The following is an 18,464-nucleotide window of genomic DNA, read 5'->3' as shown; positions in this document are numbered from 1 at the left end:
CCAGCAATGCCTTGTACTCCGGTCACCGCGTACAAGGAAGTCCACCTCAAAATAGCCTGCTGGAGATCTAACCATCCCTTTTGCAGGTTGTCCTCGACTTACAGCCACAGTTGAGACCCCAAAATTTCTGTTGCTAAGCGAAGCAGTCAGAAGAGAGTTTTGCCCCATTTTGCAACGATTCTTGTCTTCTTTCCTTCTACCAGATCTGTTTGCAAGGTCCAGAATGGGCAGTTATTCTGATGACCCCCTTCCTTCCTTCCTTCCTTCCTTCCTTCCTTCCTTCCTTCCTTCCTTCCTTCCTTCCTTCCTTCCTTCCTTCCCACTATTTTATGTGAGAGACACAAAAGAGAAGTACAGGACAGTGTTCCTTCTCACATCACGTTTGCACACCTGGAAAGTCACCTTGCCAGGGGAGAATGTTTTAGATTGAAATTTTAGACAGAGGTTTTGATATGAGAAGACTTGGGAGATGCTGAAGGAACTTGAGCTCTACGCATTCTTCTCCCAGGGAGCCTGCTTGACTCAAGTCAATGCACTGGTATTGGGCTAATGGATTTTGCAGGCACTCCTCCAGGTTCTGGGCAATTTCAAACCTCCGAGCAGATGCATTTGTATCCTTCTTTTCAAGGAGAGGCGACATCATTTAAACAGAGTGGAGTTCTTTTTTCAAGGAACCTGCAGGAGACTGTAGAAGGGGAGTAGATTAGGCTGAAGGGGGTAAGCAACCCAAAATACATGCAGGATTAGATGCAAGCAAAATTGATTGGTTGAAACACCGCAATAGTTCCAAGTAGGTTGCTTTGAAGGTCTTAAAAACAATGGCAGTTACGAAGATAGGAAATGACGAATCTAAGAAATATGACCTGCTTTCTTCTATGTCTTCTCAAGCCCTAGCCGAGTCACAGGAATTGTTGAGGAGTTGCCTCACCACTACCATCTTCATCTTCATCACCACCATCAACAATCCTCTTAGCTTGTGGATCAACCAAGCTTGACCAGTTACTCTCACCTAACTGAAAGTCTTTAAAGCATATCTAGAACCAGCAACATCTATTTTAGCCAACATGGCTTATTGTTAGGATGGGAGGAAAGCCAGGGACTTTCTGAAATTTTGAAGTCTCCAAAGCCCATCTATAATAGCCAACATGATTTATTGTCAGGGATGATGGGAGCTAGCCAGAAGACTTATGAACTTTGGAAGACTCCAAAACCTATCTTAGCCAACATGGCTTATTGTCGGGATGGTGGGAACTAGCCAGGGCCTTTCTGAACTTTAGAAGTCTCCAAAGCCCAACTTCTTTAGCCAACGTGATTTGTCAGGGAGGTGGAAGCTGGCTAGGGTCGCTTATGAGCTTTGGAAGACTCCCAGCCTCCGTCTCTCCGACCTGACCTATGGATAGCCAACTCCCTCATACGGGGAGAAGAAATCGCATCCACGTTTGAGCTCATGAAAGGAAAAAGGTTTTATTCATGGTTCCAGACTACATAGAACTACCACGAGGAAGACTTCAGTTCAGGGTGTAATCCAGTTAGAAAGCAACACCAAACGGTTTAATACATTAGAATCACTGCCACTTTTTTTTTTTTCAAATTGAGCCAATCAGCTTCAGAATCACATACTATATAAAAGAGAAAAAAAGGAAAGAAAGAAAGAAAAATAAAGGGCGCCCACCCACCCCTTTCCCTAATTATTACAGGGTGAAATATACTGAATATCAAGAACGGTCTGCTTTACAATCCATTATCGGTTTCAGGTTTTTTTTCTCTCTCTCTTTTTCTTTCGCGTGAATTAAGATAGCAACAGGATGAAAGAACATTCAAAATGTTTCTCCGTATTTACAAACAGTTTGACTGTTTAGCGTCGAACTCAAAATTTCTATTTCAAAGCTTTCAGGTGTCCAGGTTTTTTTGTTTAATATATATATATATATATTTATATTTATATATAGAATCAGTTTTTTTTATTATTTTTCAAAAGTCACAAATGCAACCTGGATAATTTTTTTTCCTTTTTTTAAAAAAAAACACGTTTTCTTTTTCCTTCTTATTTAAAAGATTACAATGTACAAGTACATGGAGGAAGAACCAAAAGAGTCGGTTACAAGATGGTTAAAAAAAAATAATCAAAAATAAAAAGAGGGAAGAGATTAAAGTGGAAGGGGGGGGGAAGAAAAGTACAGCGTGAGTATTGTTTAGAGCAGACTTCCTCAACCCAGCACCCTCTGGGTGTGTTGGACTATAATTCCCATCAGCCCCGGACAGAAGACACGGCTGACCAGTGATGGTGGAGGCTTATCGATCTACACATCTGGAGAGCTCCAGGTTGGCGAAGGCTTGTTCAGAGGTAGTAGTGAGCACTCTAAGCTAAAGAATGATTCTATTGGTTTGTCATGAGTTCGCATGAGGTAATAAAGCTGTGTTTTGATTGGTGAGATGTATAAATATTCTTTTTTGCTACACTATATACAGCAGTCCAGAGAATGGCGGCTGTTTGGCCTTTGGCCAACACGAAGGAGCAATGGCCAAACCCCGGCGGATGCAACTCGGTACGCGACGTGTCAAAACTTGGCAACCGGGTTTATATATATATTTGCAAACATATATATATATATATATATATATTTGCAAACATCAAAAGCCAGTGTCTCCGCCTCGCACGGATTGTCTGTGCCGGACAACAGACTAGGAGGAGAAGAGGCACTGTGCTGTTTGTGAAGGTTCAAAAAGAAGAAGACGCCCCTCGGTGAAAGGAGGGACCCCCGACAAAAATCAGCAGGAGACCAACAAAGGGTTGAGAAAGGAAGAGTTTTGCCCTGCGCTGAAAAGCCGGACACCACTAAGGTTGGGCAACTCCCTTCCGGGGATCGGTGGAAGTTTGGTGGGGGTGAAGGTCTCCCCAGCTCTCCCCTTCCCCTCTCACAAGCTCAGTCTGGTGCCGATACTCAAATTTATTCTTAAGAACAAAGTCTTCGAAGACCTCTTCAGGCCAAGAAGCCAACGACTAGGTGGCCATCTTTTAAGAATCCGCTGGAGAATATGACAGGCAGAATGCGCCATCTTGGCCCCCAGCTGGATAAAGTGCTCGGTTGTTTTCGTTTGTTTTGCTTTTCCTTAATATGGAGCGAGTGTGCATCCCTCGGTGAGACTGAAGTACCAAGGTTTAAAATCAGACCTTCCTTTAAGAAAAAAAAAACCCACTTTTTTTTTAAAAAAAAATATCAACAACACAAAATGAGACCAACCCACTTCTTTTGGGTTTTTTCTTTCTTTCTTTTTGCGTCTTTCTTTTCCTTCTGGGTTTTCGAATGAACGGAGAAGGCATCTCAGCGAATTGCGGGGCAAGAAGGGGGAGAGCAGGGGGAGGAGGAAGGACTTGTGAGATTAATTAGAGGTATCGGAGTGCACGCTTCCCGGGCCTTCTGTTGGAGAAGTCACCGAAGATGGAGTGGTCGCATCCTGCCAGCCTCCATTTGCCTGGGAGAAAGGGAAAAAAAAGAAAGAAACAGAGTCAGGAGAACCGATGTGACCTCACTCCAGGAATCCTTGGCAACTCACAAGGAACCGGATAATGTCTACTTTAATGAAAAGAAGGATTAAGGGTGACACGATAGCAGTCTTCCAGTATCTCAGGGGTTGCCACAAAGGAGAGGGAGTCAAGCTATTCTCCAAAGCACCAGAAGAAGGCAGGACAAGAAGCAACGGGTGGAAACTAATCAAGGAGAGAATCAACCTAGAACTAAGGAGAAATTTCCCGACAGTGAGAACAATGAACCAGTGGAGTCAAAAAAGTCCAATCTTCTTTGAGTGTTTTACCAAAATTTTCTTCTCCTTAGAAACAGAAACAAAGCAAAGTCTGTAAGGTCCTCGGCGCTCTCTGAGCTGGGTGTGTTTTCTTGCAGACATTTCATTACCCAGCTAGGTAACAGCATCAGTGCTAAGAAGGAATGGGGCATGCCCTGTTTATATGCAGTAGCTCTGAGCTGTGTTGTTTTGTTGCAGGAGGGGAAGGAAGGAAGGGAGGGAGGGAGGGAGGGAGGGAGGGAGGGAAAGGCTCATCAGAATAACTGCCAATTCTGCACCCTGCAGACAGATTTGGTAAAAGGAAGATGAGAGCTAGGTTTTCTCTCCTGTCCTTTAAGATTGTTCCAGGCAGTACGTCTCTCCCCCTTTCCCCCCCATTTGATCCATGCCACCAGACAAGGTGTTCAGCCATTCCCCTCTCTCTCCTGCCCTCTTCCATCGGGCCAGCTACGTCCGAAGCCCGATGCCCAGTTTGACAGCAGCGCAAGCTGACCCTGAAGCCTTCCAGCAAAGGAGCCACTTTCTGAAAGCGCTCGTGTCGCAGAAGAGGCAGGGAGGGAAATGCTTCACACGGCTGGATCTTAATTTCGTTTTTAAAAAAGTCCCCTTCTGGGCACCTGTCAGAGCCACTTAGAAGCTGGCGGAGACAAGGGCCGAGTTTCCCTCCAAGTGCAACAACGATGGAGCAAAGATCAGGAAGGGCGGGAAGCAGAGAAGGAGGAAAACTCCTGGGCCTACTGTCCAATTACCCATCGAGAGAATCCCCATTTTTTTCCCCTGAGGCCGTAGTCCCCGTCACGGCCTGTTGCTGGCCCCGCAGCGCCTCTGATCTGCATCCTCATGTGCCCGTTGAAGCAATGGCTGGGATCAACGTCGGATCGGATTTCCACTGCGAAGGACAACTTGTCATTCCATATTTTCATGTCAGTCTGAAAAGCAGGCGGGTGTGGGCTACCCAGACCGAGAGAGATGCTCAGTGGAAGCGACAGGGGCAACGCTGGGTTGGAACGAGACAGACCAACTTGCAACCCTTGGCATGACCTCAGAGCTCGGTCCTGGCTCGGCAACCAGGAGAGCAAAGCAGCCTCTGACCTGAATAGAGCTGGTGGCCGCGTTCTCCAGCAGGTTCCACCCGTAACAGGACCATGGCTTGAAATGCCAGCAGGAAAAGGAAAAGTGAAGGATGCATGAGTGACCTGCTTGAAATGTAACCTTTTCGAGTTACATCTAGGAGTATGTCTCTTGTCTCCTTCCTTCCTTCCTTCCTTCCTTCCTTCCTTCCTTCCTTCCTTCCTTCCTTCCTTCCATCTCTCTTCCTTCCGTCTCCTTCCAGCCTTGTTCCTTTCCTTCCCTTCCCTTCCCCTCCCTTTTCCTTTCCTTGTCTCCTTCCTTCCATCCATTCTAGATAGATGATATCCCTAGTTAGGCACTCTCCATCCAGCCCTCCAAGGAGCCTGGCTTTTTAATGGGCAGGCAAAGAGATTTGCAACCAACAGGAAATGAAACCCTACATTTAAATTTAATTTCAGGAAGCCCTAAAAACACGGCTTCGTCAGCAGGCCCAAGGAACACAAATGGAAATGGAGGCAGTCAAGTGGCTATAATGTCAGTGTAGTGTTGCTGCCACTGGGGTTGGGATAGGGTTTTTTTTTTTCCCTCCCCTTTTGAACAGTTTTATTTTATGGTGGATTTTTTTTTTAAAGGTTTAAGCCAGCCGGAGTCACCTGTATGAGAGTTGGACGGCTCTACAGTGTAAATTTGTTTAATAAGTAAATAATAAAATAAAAGTGTGATTGTACAAGAATTGTGGGGCTGAAAAAGCCAGATAGGAAAGGTAAAACGAGCATTTTGGAAAACAAAACAATGTATTAGGGTGGGGGAAAAAAACCCAGCAATTGGAATCTAACGGTTTTTCCGTGTCTCTCAACTGGCAAAAGTTTAAAACAAATCAGCACGGGGTGTGTGTTTTTTCCAATCAATTCAGACATTATTATTGTTTTTAATTCCTGTACAGCAGCAGAAATCTCCCTAAGAGAGGAGAAGAAGAAGAAGAAGGAAAAAAAAAGAGCCTGCAGATTCACGTCTAAAGATATTCCATTCGAAGTGAACATCATATCCTCTTTATCCAAATTCATAAACACAAATGTACAATATTTTTACTCGGCTTGGCAGCTGGGAGAGAAATTGTCAGCTGGGATTTCTTTACTCTCCTTCCCTCCTTCTCCCTCCCCCCCTGCCCCAAATAAATTAATCCTTACATTGGTGGTTGAAGATTATGGACTGTATAATACAGAGGTGCCTTATCAAACCTCATCAGCCAAGATGGAATTCACATCCGGCAAACACACACACACACACACACACACACACACACACACACACACACCAAAACGCTGCTAGCTATCAACAGCTTTCATATTTTATCATGTTGATAAGGATATCGCAAATTCTCTGAAGCATTTCAAAACACTTAAATGAAAAAAAGGGGGGGAGAGAAACGGCAACTAAAAGGCTCTTTATATGCTTTGTTGTGGGTGATTATGTGTTATTTATAAAAAACCCCAAAAGAAAGATTTGACATTTCCAGTGGTGGTGGGGAGGGGGGGCGGAGAAGGAGGAGGAGGAAAAAAGAGAGAGAAAGATTTGAGTGTTTAATGGGATTTTCCCCAACCTCCCTCTCCAGCGATGTCTTCAATCACTTTGAAAATCATTAATATTTACTCCGCTGGCAACTGGGAAGCGGGAAAGGAGGGAGAAAAAAAAAAGGAGGAGGAGGAGAGGAACAAGGGAAAATATTCCCTAATATCGCTCTGATGCAGAATTCTACTGAAGATGCTACCCACTCCTGCTCTTTGGAATTCTGATTTTAGCAGGCTCCACCCAATGTCACCAGACCTCCAAATTTAGAACAGTGATAACCAATGGTGGCATGTCACCCTACTACTCTGGCACTGATGATGTGACCTAGGTAGGTCATGAAACGTCTGCGAGAAAACAAACCCAGCTCAGAGCTACTGTATATAAACGGGGTGAGTCACACTCACTAACCCTGAGGATGTTACATAGTTGGTTCATGAAATGTCTGCAAGAAAATAAGCAAGCTCAAAGAGCACCAAGGACCTCACAGTCGCCGCCCTCCTGCTCCTCCTCCTCCTGCTCCTCCTCCTCCTCCTCCTCCATTTTCATAACCAAATGGAATAATGTTAATCGTAATAAATACTTTTAACCACAAGCAGAACAGCCACCGTTGGAGAACAGTCCTTATCTGATGACCAACAGAGAGGGCTATTAGTTATAGGGTGCTATAATGCTGAGTTTCACTGTGGTTCTTGAGGGTGTTTGCTGGGGACGAAAGTTGCCTAGAGTTGTTACAATCAGGTAACAAGGAGATCACAATTGGTAAACAACCCACAAAGAATGAAATGCAGCCTGGTCCTCCATAAAGACAAATGATGGCCCGCAGTTTCTGATGTGACCCTCTTTATTTTTTTTCCCACTGGAAAAGGAGATTTGTGGGGGATATGAATGCCTGTGTTTGTGTGCTTGTGTGTGTGTTTCAAAACCTTCTGCAGGATTAACACTGCTGCAGGAAGTCTTTAATGGTCCTGGTCTGACCGTGTCTCCCCAATCCGACAGTTCAGTCTCATCTCCTTTTGCTTTATCAATAACGAGGAGAGATAACCTTTCTCCCCAAAGTGACAGCTTCCCACAAAATGGCGACAAGAACGGATTCATTACCGCCACAGCGAAGGACAAGCTGACCTCAGCGGCAGAAAACCAGGCCAGAGAAATTCCTCCTGGGAGCTTTCTAAGTCAAGACACAACCAACCTGCCCTTCGGATTGCATTCCTACAGCATTCTCAAGGTCTCCATCCATGTCCTTCTCCTTCTCCAGGTGAGGCCTCCGCTTCCCTGCCAGACGATGCTCTTACTGACCAACTAGTTGAAATTAAACTCGGGTGGGTTTAATAACAGATCAAGAGAGAAGGAAGGGATTAGCTCCAGAGCTCCTCAAATGGGCTGGAAATTTCTCTCTCTCTCTCTCTCTCTCTCTCTCTCTCTCTCCCCCCCCCAAACCTTTCTTTTCAGAGTTTGATGGGAGGAAAAAAAAAAAAAAAGAACTTGGAAACTTCTGCTGAAGGAGAGAGGAAATCCCTGCATTATGTCAATGCTCCAGCAAAGATACAGAGTTGGTTTTTCCTATCCGTGGATCAAAAGGGCTTTTCTGACTGAGAAGAAGGCAAAGTGAAGGAGAAGGAAGGGAGAATTTGTCTTTGGACAAGGAGGTCAAAAATGAGTGTGGAGATGCGGGACGATCGTGGGTCCAAGAGACTTCTGAGCTTCGGTGACATCCAAAATAACAAGAGTTGGAAGGGACTTTCTACTCCAAACCTCTGCTGGAACAGGAGACCCTCTACCATTCCAGACAAATGGCTGTCCAATCTCTTCTTAAAAGCCTCCAGTGATGGAGCACCTGCAACTTCTGAAGCTGTTCCACTGATCCTTGTTCTCACTGTCAGGAAGTTTCTCCTTAGTTCCAGGTTGCTTCTCTCTTTGATGGGTTTCCATCCGTTGCTTCTTGTCCTGCCTTCAGGGGCTTTGGAGAAGAGCTTGACAGCCCCTCAAATATTAGAAGGCTGCTATCATGTCACCCCTGCTCCTTCTTTTCATTAGACTAGACCTACCCAAGTCCTGCAACCGTTCTTCGTACGTTTTAACCTCCAGTTCCCTAATCATCTTTGTTGCTCTTCTCTGCGCTTTTTCCCAGAGTCTCGACATCTTTTTTACAACCAAGCTGCTTTTTATGCTCCCCGCCCCCCCCATCGCCCAAAGTTAAGATTTCAACCCAACATTAATAAATATTCTTTATTGGGAGAGTCCATTCCCCCTGTTGTGGCTCCGGATCTGTTGTGGCCAGAAGGAAGCGAGCATGTGTTGACTCCACCCAGCCCTGGCCCAAAGGGTCATAAACAGAACTCACATTTAAATTATGTGGACTGTACAGTGAATTTCCTCCCAAACCATCACTGTATCCTCCCGTCTGATTGATAACATGACGCAGGGTATCCACCTGCAGCGAAAAAATAAATAAAAAAAAACACAAGGAAGGAGAAGGTGTTGACGTACCCACTGGTGACCTTCTCGCACACACACCCCCGAGTTAACAATGCACAGCTATTTTTGAGACGGAGAACGGAAAGGGGAGCGTTGTGCCTTTCTCTCCAAGGTTCCTGGAGAAAGAACGGGGACGGATCAAGACGGGGACCGAAACGGAAACCCAGAGCCAACACCACAACAGCAGAGGGCAAAGCCACGCCGAAACCAGCCCGCACCCACGACAACTTTCAGATGGAGAGCCAAACCGCACACCCAACCCGAGGCCACCAGGCCAAGCCAGAGCCGAACTGCATTCACAAAGTGTGTAAACTTTCCAATGGGACGTGGGGGAGAGCGGGGAAAAGGCATCCAGCTTTTCACCGGGACAAAACCCGGTGCTTCGAAAGATCAAATGTCGGGTTTGGTCGCACGCCAAACACCGGAGGCCGAGCCAAATTGTGCCTGGAGGTGTCAACCGGTTGCATTGTTCCAAAGCCCGGAGGCTGGAAGGTGAAATTTGCAGTTGGATTGCTCCTTGGTTCGCTTCCCCCTATATATTTGGGATTTTTAAAAAAATTTGTTTTGGTTTGTGTGTTTGTTTTTTAAATCAAGCCCGAACCAGACCCTGCTACCTACGCCCTAATTTAGCGGGGCGTCGGGTTTTTTTTTGTTTTTGTTTTAATTTCTGTTGTCTCCTACCTGTGACTGCACATTGGCTCCAACTTGAGACCCCTGGTAAGTCTCCCCATTCAGATTCTGCATGTTCATGAACATGTCCCCAGAATTAGGAAGGTTAAAAGAACTGGAAGTACCTGGAAAACGAGAGAGTTAGCGGAGCTGAATCAACTGAGAGGGCAGCAAACAAAGGCGGCGTGCGGACCCCCTCCCTGGAGACTTATGAAAGACACGGGGGGGGGGAGGCAGAGGAAGAGGAGAGGAAGCCCAAAGTGGCTGGGGATGAAGAACCAGGACCTGCTCAAGCTATGGGGGGGGGGGAAACTGGGGATCTCCAGGGTGCCAGGGAGAAGCAGAGAGGACACACTCCCTGGCTGAAACTCCCGGAGACGGTGGCAAGCGGGCTGGAAAAATATTGTTGTTGCGGTGGTTGTTTAACTGTGTTTGTTCCCAAGAGGCTGCCTTCCGGAGAGAGCGGAACAGCAGCAGCATCCTGGCTGCAGATGATAAGAGTCCCAGTCCAGCCAGTTTTGAAGAAGGAGGAGGACTTACACCTACTTGAGCTGAACCGCTCGCCAATTCCTTGGCACTTGGAGGCTCCCATGATGGAGGACAAGCCCTGACTTCAGTCTAGAACTGTAGACTCTAGAACTGTTTTTTTTTCCTTTTTCCAAATGCTATTTTTTTTTTTTTTTTTTTTAGAAAAAAGGCAGAGACTTACCAGAGTTCGGTGTGGTGGGTGAGTTGGTCTGGTTATTTTGGACCGCAGCGGCTACAGCGTGAGCTGCCGTCACGGCGGTTTTTGCAGCGTACAGGTTGGCTTCCTCTTGAAACTTCCCTATGTTTTTCTTGTACCTGATTCTCTTGTTGCCAAACCAGTTGGATACCTGGAAGGGGAGAGGGGAAGAGAGGGAGGGAGAGGGAGAGGAAGAGAAGAAGAAAAGGAAAGAGAGAGAGAAAGAGAAAAGAGGAGGAGAGAGAGAGAGAGAGAGAGAGAAAGAAAGAAAGAAAGAAAGATAGAAAGAAAGAGGAAGGGGAGGGAAAGGAAAGGAAAGAGAATACTGGGCTGAATACAAGAAGTTCAACATTAGAGGGCAAATGATCGGTCATATTCTGAATGTTTTTTTTTTCCCTTTGAAAGCATTTCGCTTCTCATCCAGGAAGCTTCTTCAGTTCTGGACCTTCAGAAAGAGCCTTCAGAACAAGAGTCGAGGAAGGGGCAGGAGACTCCGTAGGGACACTTCTACCCTGGAGAACAGGAAGGCCGTTCTTACAAATCCTCCGTAGATCTAAAAGGGTTTGGCTGGGGAAACGCTCTCCCTTGCCCAGGCCATCCAACTGCTGCAACTGAAACAAAGGCGAGGTCTTGTGCAAGCAGGAGAACCCTGGCTGCCACCCTCCCTGGCCTTTGCTCCCCCCTAAATTAATGAAAACCCTCCGAGCTTCGAAGGCAATAAGCCGAGGTGCATCCTTTGGCCCCCCAAATTCCCAGGACGACCCACTGAAGTATTACATATATTGCACTTAATATTACCTTGTCAGTCAGGAAGCAATAAAGCATTAATGAAAGCCGGCAAATAATTACTATGGACAATCCAATTATGGCTTTATTAACAGTTTCATAATTGCAGAATCTCTATACGTCAAGCAGATTGTCTGTGGATATATAAGAAATCCGGGGCGTTTATGCACACCTCCGGACCAATCCAGCAATGCCTGCCACTAATAAAGGCTTGTTTAATTCACAGTAAAATTTTAATATCCCTGCAGCCTAGGGAAGGCAGAGATTTCCTTGACATCAGATTGTTTCCACCCTGCCAGTCCCCCCTAGTTCTTAATCTTTAATATCAAGGCAATTAAAATTAATGGCTACTCATCCATAGCTACTGTGGGCAGTGTTGTCTTTGCCATCCATTGTTTGATGGGATTACCTAGAGGTTAAACTAACAAGCAAAGTTTAATTGGAAGCAATGAAAGGCGCAGTGGATCGTACATTATGTTTAACCTGCACAAGGCAACCCCGGGAATATTAGTCAGGGCAGGCCTCCTCCCAGTTTAAAAAATAAAATAAAATGAACACACAAAACATCCACTATTCTTCTTCTTCTTCTTTTTAATCCCAGCCTCTCCTTCTAAGCAATCCTTATTCCCTGAACTAAACTGAGGAGGCAGTTGACAAGAGTCGAGAGGGGACACCTTCCTGCTGTGCACAAGAAAAACCACACGCTCTGCACACGGTGTGCAATTTAGGCAGGCCACGCTATCTTCAAAGCCACGGCTAACTCCATCCTTTAGTAGCTCATTCCTCTTCTGAACTGCCTCCAAACACAGCCAGGCGTGGGCTTGCAGGCTCAGATGAAAACAAAAGGACTGATGGCCACTTTTTTCATTTTTTAAATACCACCAAGCCACTAGTTTCCTCTTGAAAGCGAAGAAATAAAGCCTCGATGAATTTTGGCTGTCCGGGCACACGGTGGCAAAGCCAGACAGCAGCTACGGAGCCTCCGAATAAAATCTCGAATCTAAAAACGGCCCTACATTTCACCAGGTGGTCTTTTAAAACCCCCTAAAAACAAAGGATGGACCTTCCGCCTCCTTCAATGGGAGGGAAGAAGGCGCTGGTCCCCTGCAGAGGTCTCCAAGACCCGGCGTCCTTCGATTAAGCGACACCTAAGACTTAACCAAATTGCCATCCCTCGCAGATGGCCTTTCTTTTCTTCAAGAAATAGAAAATAATGCAAAACATAACAAGCCTTGGCCATCGCTTGCAGAAGTCAATAAAGAGGTCCAAATCGAATCACCCTCGTCCTTGACGGAGGGGCTGTTCAGACCTATCGGAGGAGGCATCACTCTCAAGAAATGGGATTTGCAAAAAAAAAAAAAAGGGGGGGGGGCTTTGGAAAGAGTTCCTGGAATCTCACTGCCAGGCTGAGGACAAGGTTGTGCTCAGTGTCAAGACTAACAGCTGTCCTACAGCTCAGGACCCCCTTGACCTTTTCTCCAGACAGAGGTAGGAGCTGCCCCTTCAGACAAGACAGAAGAAACTCAAGCTCAAGGGCCTGTACCCTGAGGCTTTGAACATCCGTGATTCCACCATTTGCAGAGTAAGCTGGCTCTCTCCTTTTCCCAGCCATTCCCAAAGCTTTCATCTCCTTCCTGCATGTTAGAAGTTTTATTATGGGGTGGAGGAGAGGATGGATAGATACATCTGTTCGGCGCCCCATTTTTCATTTAAAGAAATTATCTGCGCATTTCCAAGGCCCGGCCAACATCGCTCTACTCTCAGTCACTGAAAGCCAATTAATTAATTGGGCTTAACTGTATATTACATTTCAAACAATACCCTTGCCCTGATTCATCACGTTAATTGCAATGCTAAATTTTCAAAAAGGCAATAAATTATTGTTAAATCAGAAAGATGCGCAACTTTGGGGGGGGGGGAGAAATGACGCCATGTGTGCGACAAAGCACATTTGTTTGATCTTGGATCAGGAAGGATGGCTACCATCACATGCTGGGCTCTACACATCAAAGAAAAAACAAAGCTTCAACTTATATTTCTCCTTGTTTGGTTGTCAGCTTCGTATCTTGCTTTTAATTAAACGATCGTTGTTGGGTTGCTCAAAGATGGTTTAATTTTGATCAAGTGTACAAGAGATAGCTTGAGATGCTCTTTAGGTGTGACTCTTTCAATGCTAAATGCTCATCCGTGGCTCTACCACGTTACCTCCTGTTCAAAATGCATGATTAATTAATAATACAGGTTTTCACCCTCCAATTTTTTTTGTTTTTATTACATCTGTCCTGGTTATCACTGTATGAAATGAGACCTCTTTTTTTATCCAAGCTTCACTGATCCTCCAAGGTAACAATGCGCAATTTTTTTTTCCCAGTCCAGGACTGGATTTGATTCGAATGGTGTCTTTGAGACTTCCCTCTAAAAACGGTGGATCAAGTCCAAAGCAGTGAATTTAGCCAAGGCTTTCTCATCTTGTGGGTGTTGAAAACCTCAAACAGAAACCCTGTAGCCTCTTCCATAGACTATAAAATGGACCCAGAGTTTTTTCCAAGAGGTTTTTTTTTTTTTTTTTTTGGTTCTACTGAGTGGGAGCAACTACACAATTGAGTAACTTGCTTCCATGGAGACCTAGGTGCTCTCTAAGCTTAGTTGTTTTCCTGCAGACATTTCATTACCCAGCTAGCTAACATCAGCAGTACCAGTGAGGGTGGCTTGTTCCCAGTTTATTTACAGCAGCTCCGAGTTTGATGGTTTTCCTGTAGACGTTTCATTACCAAACTAGGTAACGCCTTCAGTGCTAGAAGGGAGTGGGATTTGCTCCCTGTTTATATACAGTGGCTTGCTCTGTCAGTTTTGCTGGCGGTGTCAGTAGTTCTTTGGTTAGGGTATTGTTTTCTCCTTGGTTGTTTGTCTGGTGTTAATCTCTGCTTATCTGAATACTGGGTGCTGGTTGCAGGGCAAGCGACTGAATGTAAACAGGGAGCAAGTCACACTCAATAGCACTGATGAGGTTCCCTGGTTGCATAATAAAATATCTGGAGGAAAACAAACCAGTTGGACCCCGAGCTAGAAATATTCTCTTCTGTTGGTAACTCGCTTTGACTGGCTTCCAAAAATTCCTCCCAAAAAAAAGATCAACATCAATTCGTTTTGGAGGTGTCCAATGAACAACTCATAATCTGGGTCAAGAAGAAGAACACTTCTCCCTACAGAGGGGCAATGCCTTCCATCGCAGATGTCAGCCCTGGAAAATCAGGAAGATGAAAACCAGAGACAAAGAGCAGAAAGGACCGACTGTATTTTGGCCATCGGTTTTCCAGGGATCTGCCCGCCCATGCTGTAAATAAGATCCCGATCTTTGGTGGAGCATTAAGATAATCCTTTTTAGGGTTTTTTTTTCCCCTTCTGCTGCCACCTTTCAGATTTCCATGCCCGTATGAGAAATGTGGGCAAGCGGGCTGACAACCCAACCTTTTTTTTTTTTTTCCCCTCTCCTGCTCTTTCTCTCTCTAGCCACAAAGGAACAATGCTGGACAGAGTTCAAGTAGGCCACAGAGAATTCCTTCCTTCCTAGCACATAATTAGGTGATTCACATGAGTAGGCCTCCTTTACAAAGGCCAATCGTATCCTACGTGAGGCCGGCTTTTAAATTCTAATTAGCCGCGCTCGGTGCAAGCTCCCTTGTCACCAAGGAGGGCTGAGAAAGCTTTCGCAGCAGAGTTAAGATGGGAATCTAGCCATCCTGGAGCTGCTTAGCTCGTCCAAGGTACGCAACTACCCACCGCACATTCGACAAAGGACGGGGATCTTTTGGCTCTGTGCACAGACAACCCAAACATCAAGGGTCAAACTTGGAGCAAGCTTATGGAGTGTCTGCTGGCAGACGGCGGCCGAAAGGACACAGGACAAGCAGGCGGAGGTCTTTAGGGGACGGGCCAGGAGAAGCAACCCTTAGAAATGGCAACAACACTGGAAGGGAGGGGGGAGGAAGAAGAGGGGAGGGAAGAAGAGGACCAGGCAGAGAACAATCACTGTTCTGGGGCCTACAAGCAAAGGGTTGGGCTTGGATATTGTGTTAGACAATTGAGGGACAGAGAGAGACAAATCAGAGAGAGAGAGAGAGAGAGAGAGAGAGAGAGAGAGAGAGAGAGAGAGAGAGAGAGAGAGAGAATGCCTGGCTGAGGAATTCTGGGAGTTGAAGTCCACAAGTCATAAAAGGGCCAAGTGTGGAGACCCCTGGCCTAACCCGTTGATTGACGGGCCAAGAAGTTGGCCTGGTAGGCGAGCAAAGCCAAGGCTAAATCCTTGTTCCTGGGTTGGTCTTGGGACAACGTCTGAAAGAGTTTGTCTACGTCAGACAAGCCAGACCTTCTTGGTGGTGGCACCACAGCTCTGCGCCTCAATGGATGGAATAGGAGGCAGAAGTCAATCTATCAGAGATGACCAGGGTGAGCCTGAGGGTGAGGTCAGACATATCATCTGTCTGGAGTCTCTACACCCTTCCCCCAAAAGACCTAAATCCAGCCCCTCCCTTGAAATCTGTTGACTCTTACCTGCTAATTCACCTTGACCGTTCTTGTACATAGGTAGCCTGAAATAAGCTTGCATTGCTTTTGAACCCTATCCTGGTTCTTGAGTTCTTGCCCCTGACATAACCCTGGCTTTCCTCAAACACTTGAGAAGGCACTTGGCTACTAGCAGCTGCTTCAACTGCTGGGTTTAGTTGCTGTGGTTTACAACCTGAGTAGCATTTTACCCAGAAAGGACCGCTAAGGAAGCTTCTGAAAGCCACTCAGAAGTCAGAGACCGTCTGCAGTTCATCCCATTTGCCAAGAGAAGGTGCAGACCGACACAGGAAGGGCAATTTTAATTTCAGGAATGGCGACGCAGTGTAGTTCTCACAATGGGAACCTACTATCACCAAACTTCTTCTCAAGCCCTTCCCCCCCTCCCCCCCCACCGAAGGAGTTGGGTTTTACCTGCGATACCGTGATGCTGCATTTCTTTGCCAGCTCTTCTTTGGCTTCTTCGCTGGGGTAGGGGTTGCTGAGGTGGGAGTAAAAATACTCGTTCAAGATTTCTGTGGCTTGTTTACTGAAGTTGCGCCTTTTTCGCCTAAGAGCAGAGCAGAGGAGGGAAAAGGGAGGGGGAGGGGAGGGAGAGGAGGAAAGGAAAAGAGAGAGGGAGAAGAAGGGAGGGAGGGAAGAAAGAAAGAAAAGGAGAAAGGGAGAAATCCCACAGGTGAGACTCCAGGACGTCGTCTCCTGGACCAGAGATCTCCAAACGTGGCAACCTTAGGACTCGCAGACTTCAACTCTCCAGATTCCTCAGCCAGCCAATCTTAAGTAAAATCCGTTAAGCATTTACATTTAGAGGATTAAAGAAAAAAGAAAAAAAAACCAGAAGTTTGGAGCGGCTACTAAAACTGAGGCTCTTTCCTGCTGGCTGGGGGATTCTAGGAGTTGAAGTCCACAGGTCTAAAAGTTGCCAAGCTCAGAGGTTCCCCATCCTAGAGCAGGGGAAGAATTGACCTCGGAAGGTTGACCTTCGGAGAGAAGGTTGAAGTAAGGCCTTGGGAAAGAAGGATTTTTGGGTTCTGCCGTTGCGATAGGACCACGAGCTTCTCCAACTTTGCTTTGCTGGTGAACAGCTAGGAGATCTATCCCAGCCTGCCAGTAGATCTACCCGATCTACCCACCTGGCATCCAGGAACCGGGATCTCAAGATCATGACCGCTTCACAAGTGCTTTGCTTGAGCTGCATCTGGATGGAGCTGAATTTCCGGTGGATGATGCCCACCATCCTCTCGATCTCTTTGGGGGATATGGGCCGGGTCCGACTCTGCTCTCGGAGGAGGTTCATCACGTGGGTGGTGAATTCATTGCACGCCTGCAGGGGGGGGGAAGAGGGAGGAGAGAATGAGGAGGGAGGGGTACTTGGGGCGCACAACACACCCCATGCTCACCCCAGGTTCAAGAAACACAAGGGATATGTTCCAGTGATCTGCAATGCACCCAAAGTCAACCATGTTGTGGCTTCATACACTGTTCTGGTTCACAGGTCCTGCTCAAATAACCCCCGTCTCTAAACCGTAACAGCCCCAGCGTGGGTCTAACATGTTGTGTGAACTCAATCAGGGAGAAGCCCTTCCTCTAATCGAGTTCATTTTTGCTCTCTTGTTAGAATTACACCCTGTTTTTCCTCCAGGCCAAAAGCTTAGTTGCTACCTGAACCGAAAGTGATGTTTCCCCCCCACCCCAGCTCCCATCTGGCAAAGCTTTCTCCCGTGTCTTTATTCAGATGAAAGCAGCTGGCATGAAGAATTGCAGCAAACACATTGCTTTTGGTTCAGAACCAGTAAAACGGTAGTGGGCCATGACCCACAAGTCGGGGACCCCCGGCCTATACCATTTCAGACAAATGGCTGTCCAGTCTCTTCTTAAAAACCTCCAGTGTTGGAGAATCCACAACTTCTGGAGGCAAAGAGTTCCACTGATCCATTGTTCTCCCTGTCAGGAAATTCCCCCTTAGTTCCAGGTTGCTTCTCTCCTGGATTGGTTTCCATCCGTTGCTTCTTGTCCTGCCTTCGGGTGCTCTGGGGAATAGGCTGACCCCCTTTTCTTTGTGGCAGGATTAAGGTTAGGGTTAGGGTAAATGTCTTCCCCACCCCTGCTGCAGGATTGCTCCCCAAGAATGATTTGCAAGGACGCATCGAAAACAAGCGGAAATGTACAGCAGGTTTACATAAAATCGGGGACGGCTGTGTGATGCTTTAAGGCAGCTGGATATCACAGGATCACTATTTTCCCGCTGCAGTTTTAGCATGACAAATTGCCCGTTGGGTCCAGCCTGTTTTATTCTGTTTTCCTTTCTGGCCTGCAAAAAATAATAAACCCCCCTCCCCTCTGCCTTGTCAAGCAAGGCTCCTAGTTTGGGGGGTCCCCTTCCTTGCTCCCCCCCCAAAAAACCCCTCCTTTCAGAAAGAGGGGAATCTGTGCGTTCTGCGTGCTCGGCAGGTCCCCAGTTATCTTGGGAGTTTGGAGATGCTTACAAATACTTTTGCCTAGAGCGCAAAAAAAAAAAGTGTATTTCAATGTAATTATAGAAGATAGCTTTCAATATGTCATCTCTATTATAGCGGCTGTAAATTATGAAGAGAAGGATTTTTCTCCTGGCGCTGGGAAAGTGAAGGCAAGACATACTTTCCTGAAAGAGCTGGTGTGTCCCTTACCCCCCTCATCCTCCCCCCCTTCCCTGCTGCTTTAAAGTGTCCCCCCTTAACCGGCAACAAATGTCAAAATCAAACTCCAGGCAGGGGGCAGGAGGTGGGGAGGGGGCTGAAGCCACAATAAAGGCAGCGTCAGGCCTTTG

At 46.5% G+C, this 18,464-nt stretch overlaps 1 protein-coding gene across 5 annotated transcripts in view; it reads right to left on the bottom strand.

Annotated features, from left to right (window-relative positions):
• Positions 1 to 1,445: 1,445 nt before the first annotated feature.
• Positions 1,446 to 18,464, bottom strand: part of PBX3 (PBX homeobox 3) — a 115,506-nt gene continuing 98,487 nt past the window's right edge. For 4 of the 5 annotated variants that reach the window (XM_039323047.1, XM_039323049.1, XM_039323046.1 and 1 more), the window contains 6 exons: positions 16,792 to 16,982; positions 16,073 to 16,208; positions 10,295 to 10,460; positions 9,598 to 9,710; positions 8,783 to 8,872; positions 1,446 to 3,474 (listed from right to left, as the gene is read on the bottom strand). In XM_039323047.1, coding sequence (XP_039178981.1) covers positions 3,382 to 3,474; positions 8,783 to 8,872; positions 9,598 to 9,710; positions 10,295 to 10,460; positions 16,073 to 16,208; positions 16,792 to 16,982 — 789 coding nt within the window. In that variant the 3' untranslated portion in view covers positions 1,446 to 3,381. The remainder of the gene's footprint in view (positions 3,475 to 8,782; positions 8,873 to 9,597; positions 9,711 to 10,294; positions 10,461 to 16,072; positions 16,209 to 16,791; positions 16,983 to 18,464) is intronic. The other variant, XM_039323051.1, reaches the window with a different exon arrangement.

This window comes from Crotalus tigris, unplaced genomic scaffold (genome assembly GCF_016545835.1).
Source record: "Crotalus tigris isolate CLP2741 ecotype Arizona unplaced genomic scaffold, ASM1654583v1 scf7180000024153.1733885, whole genome shotgun sequence".
Lineage (NCBI taxonomy): Eukaryota > Metazoa > Chordata > Lepidosauria > Squamata > Viperidae > Crotalus > Crotalus tigris.
The sequence above is the reverse complement of the archived record's forward strand: the minus strand, read 5'-3'. Positions and strand labels throughout refer to the sequence as shown.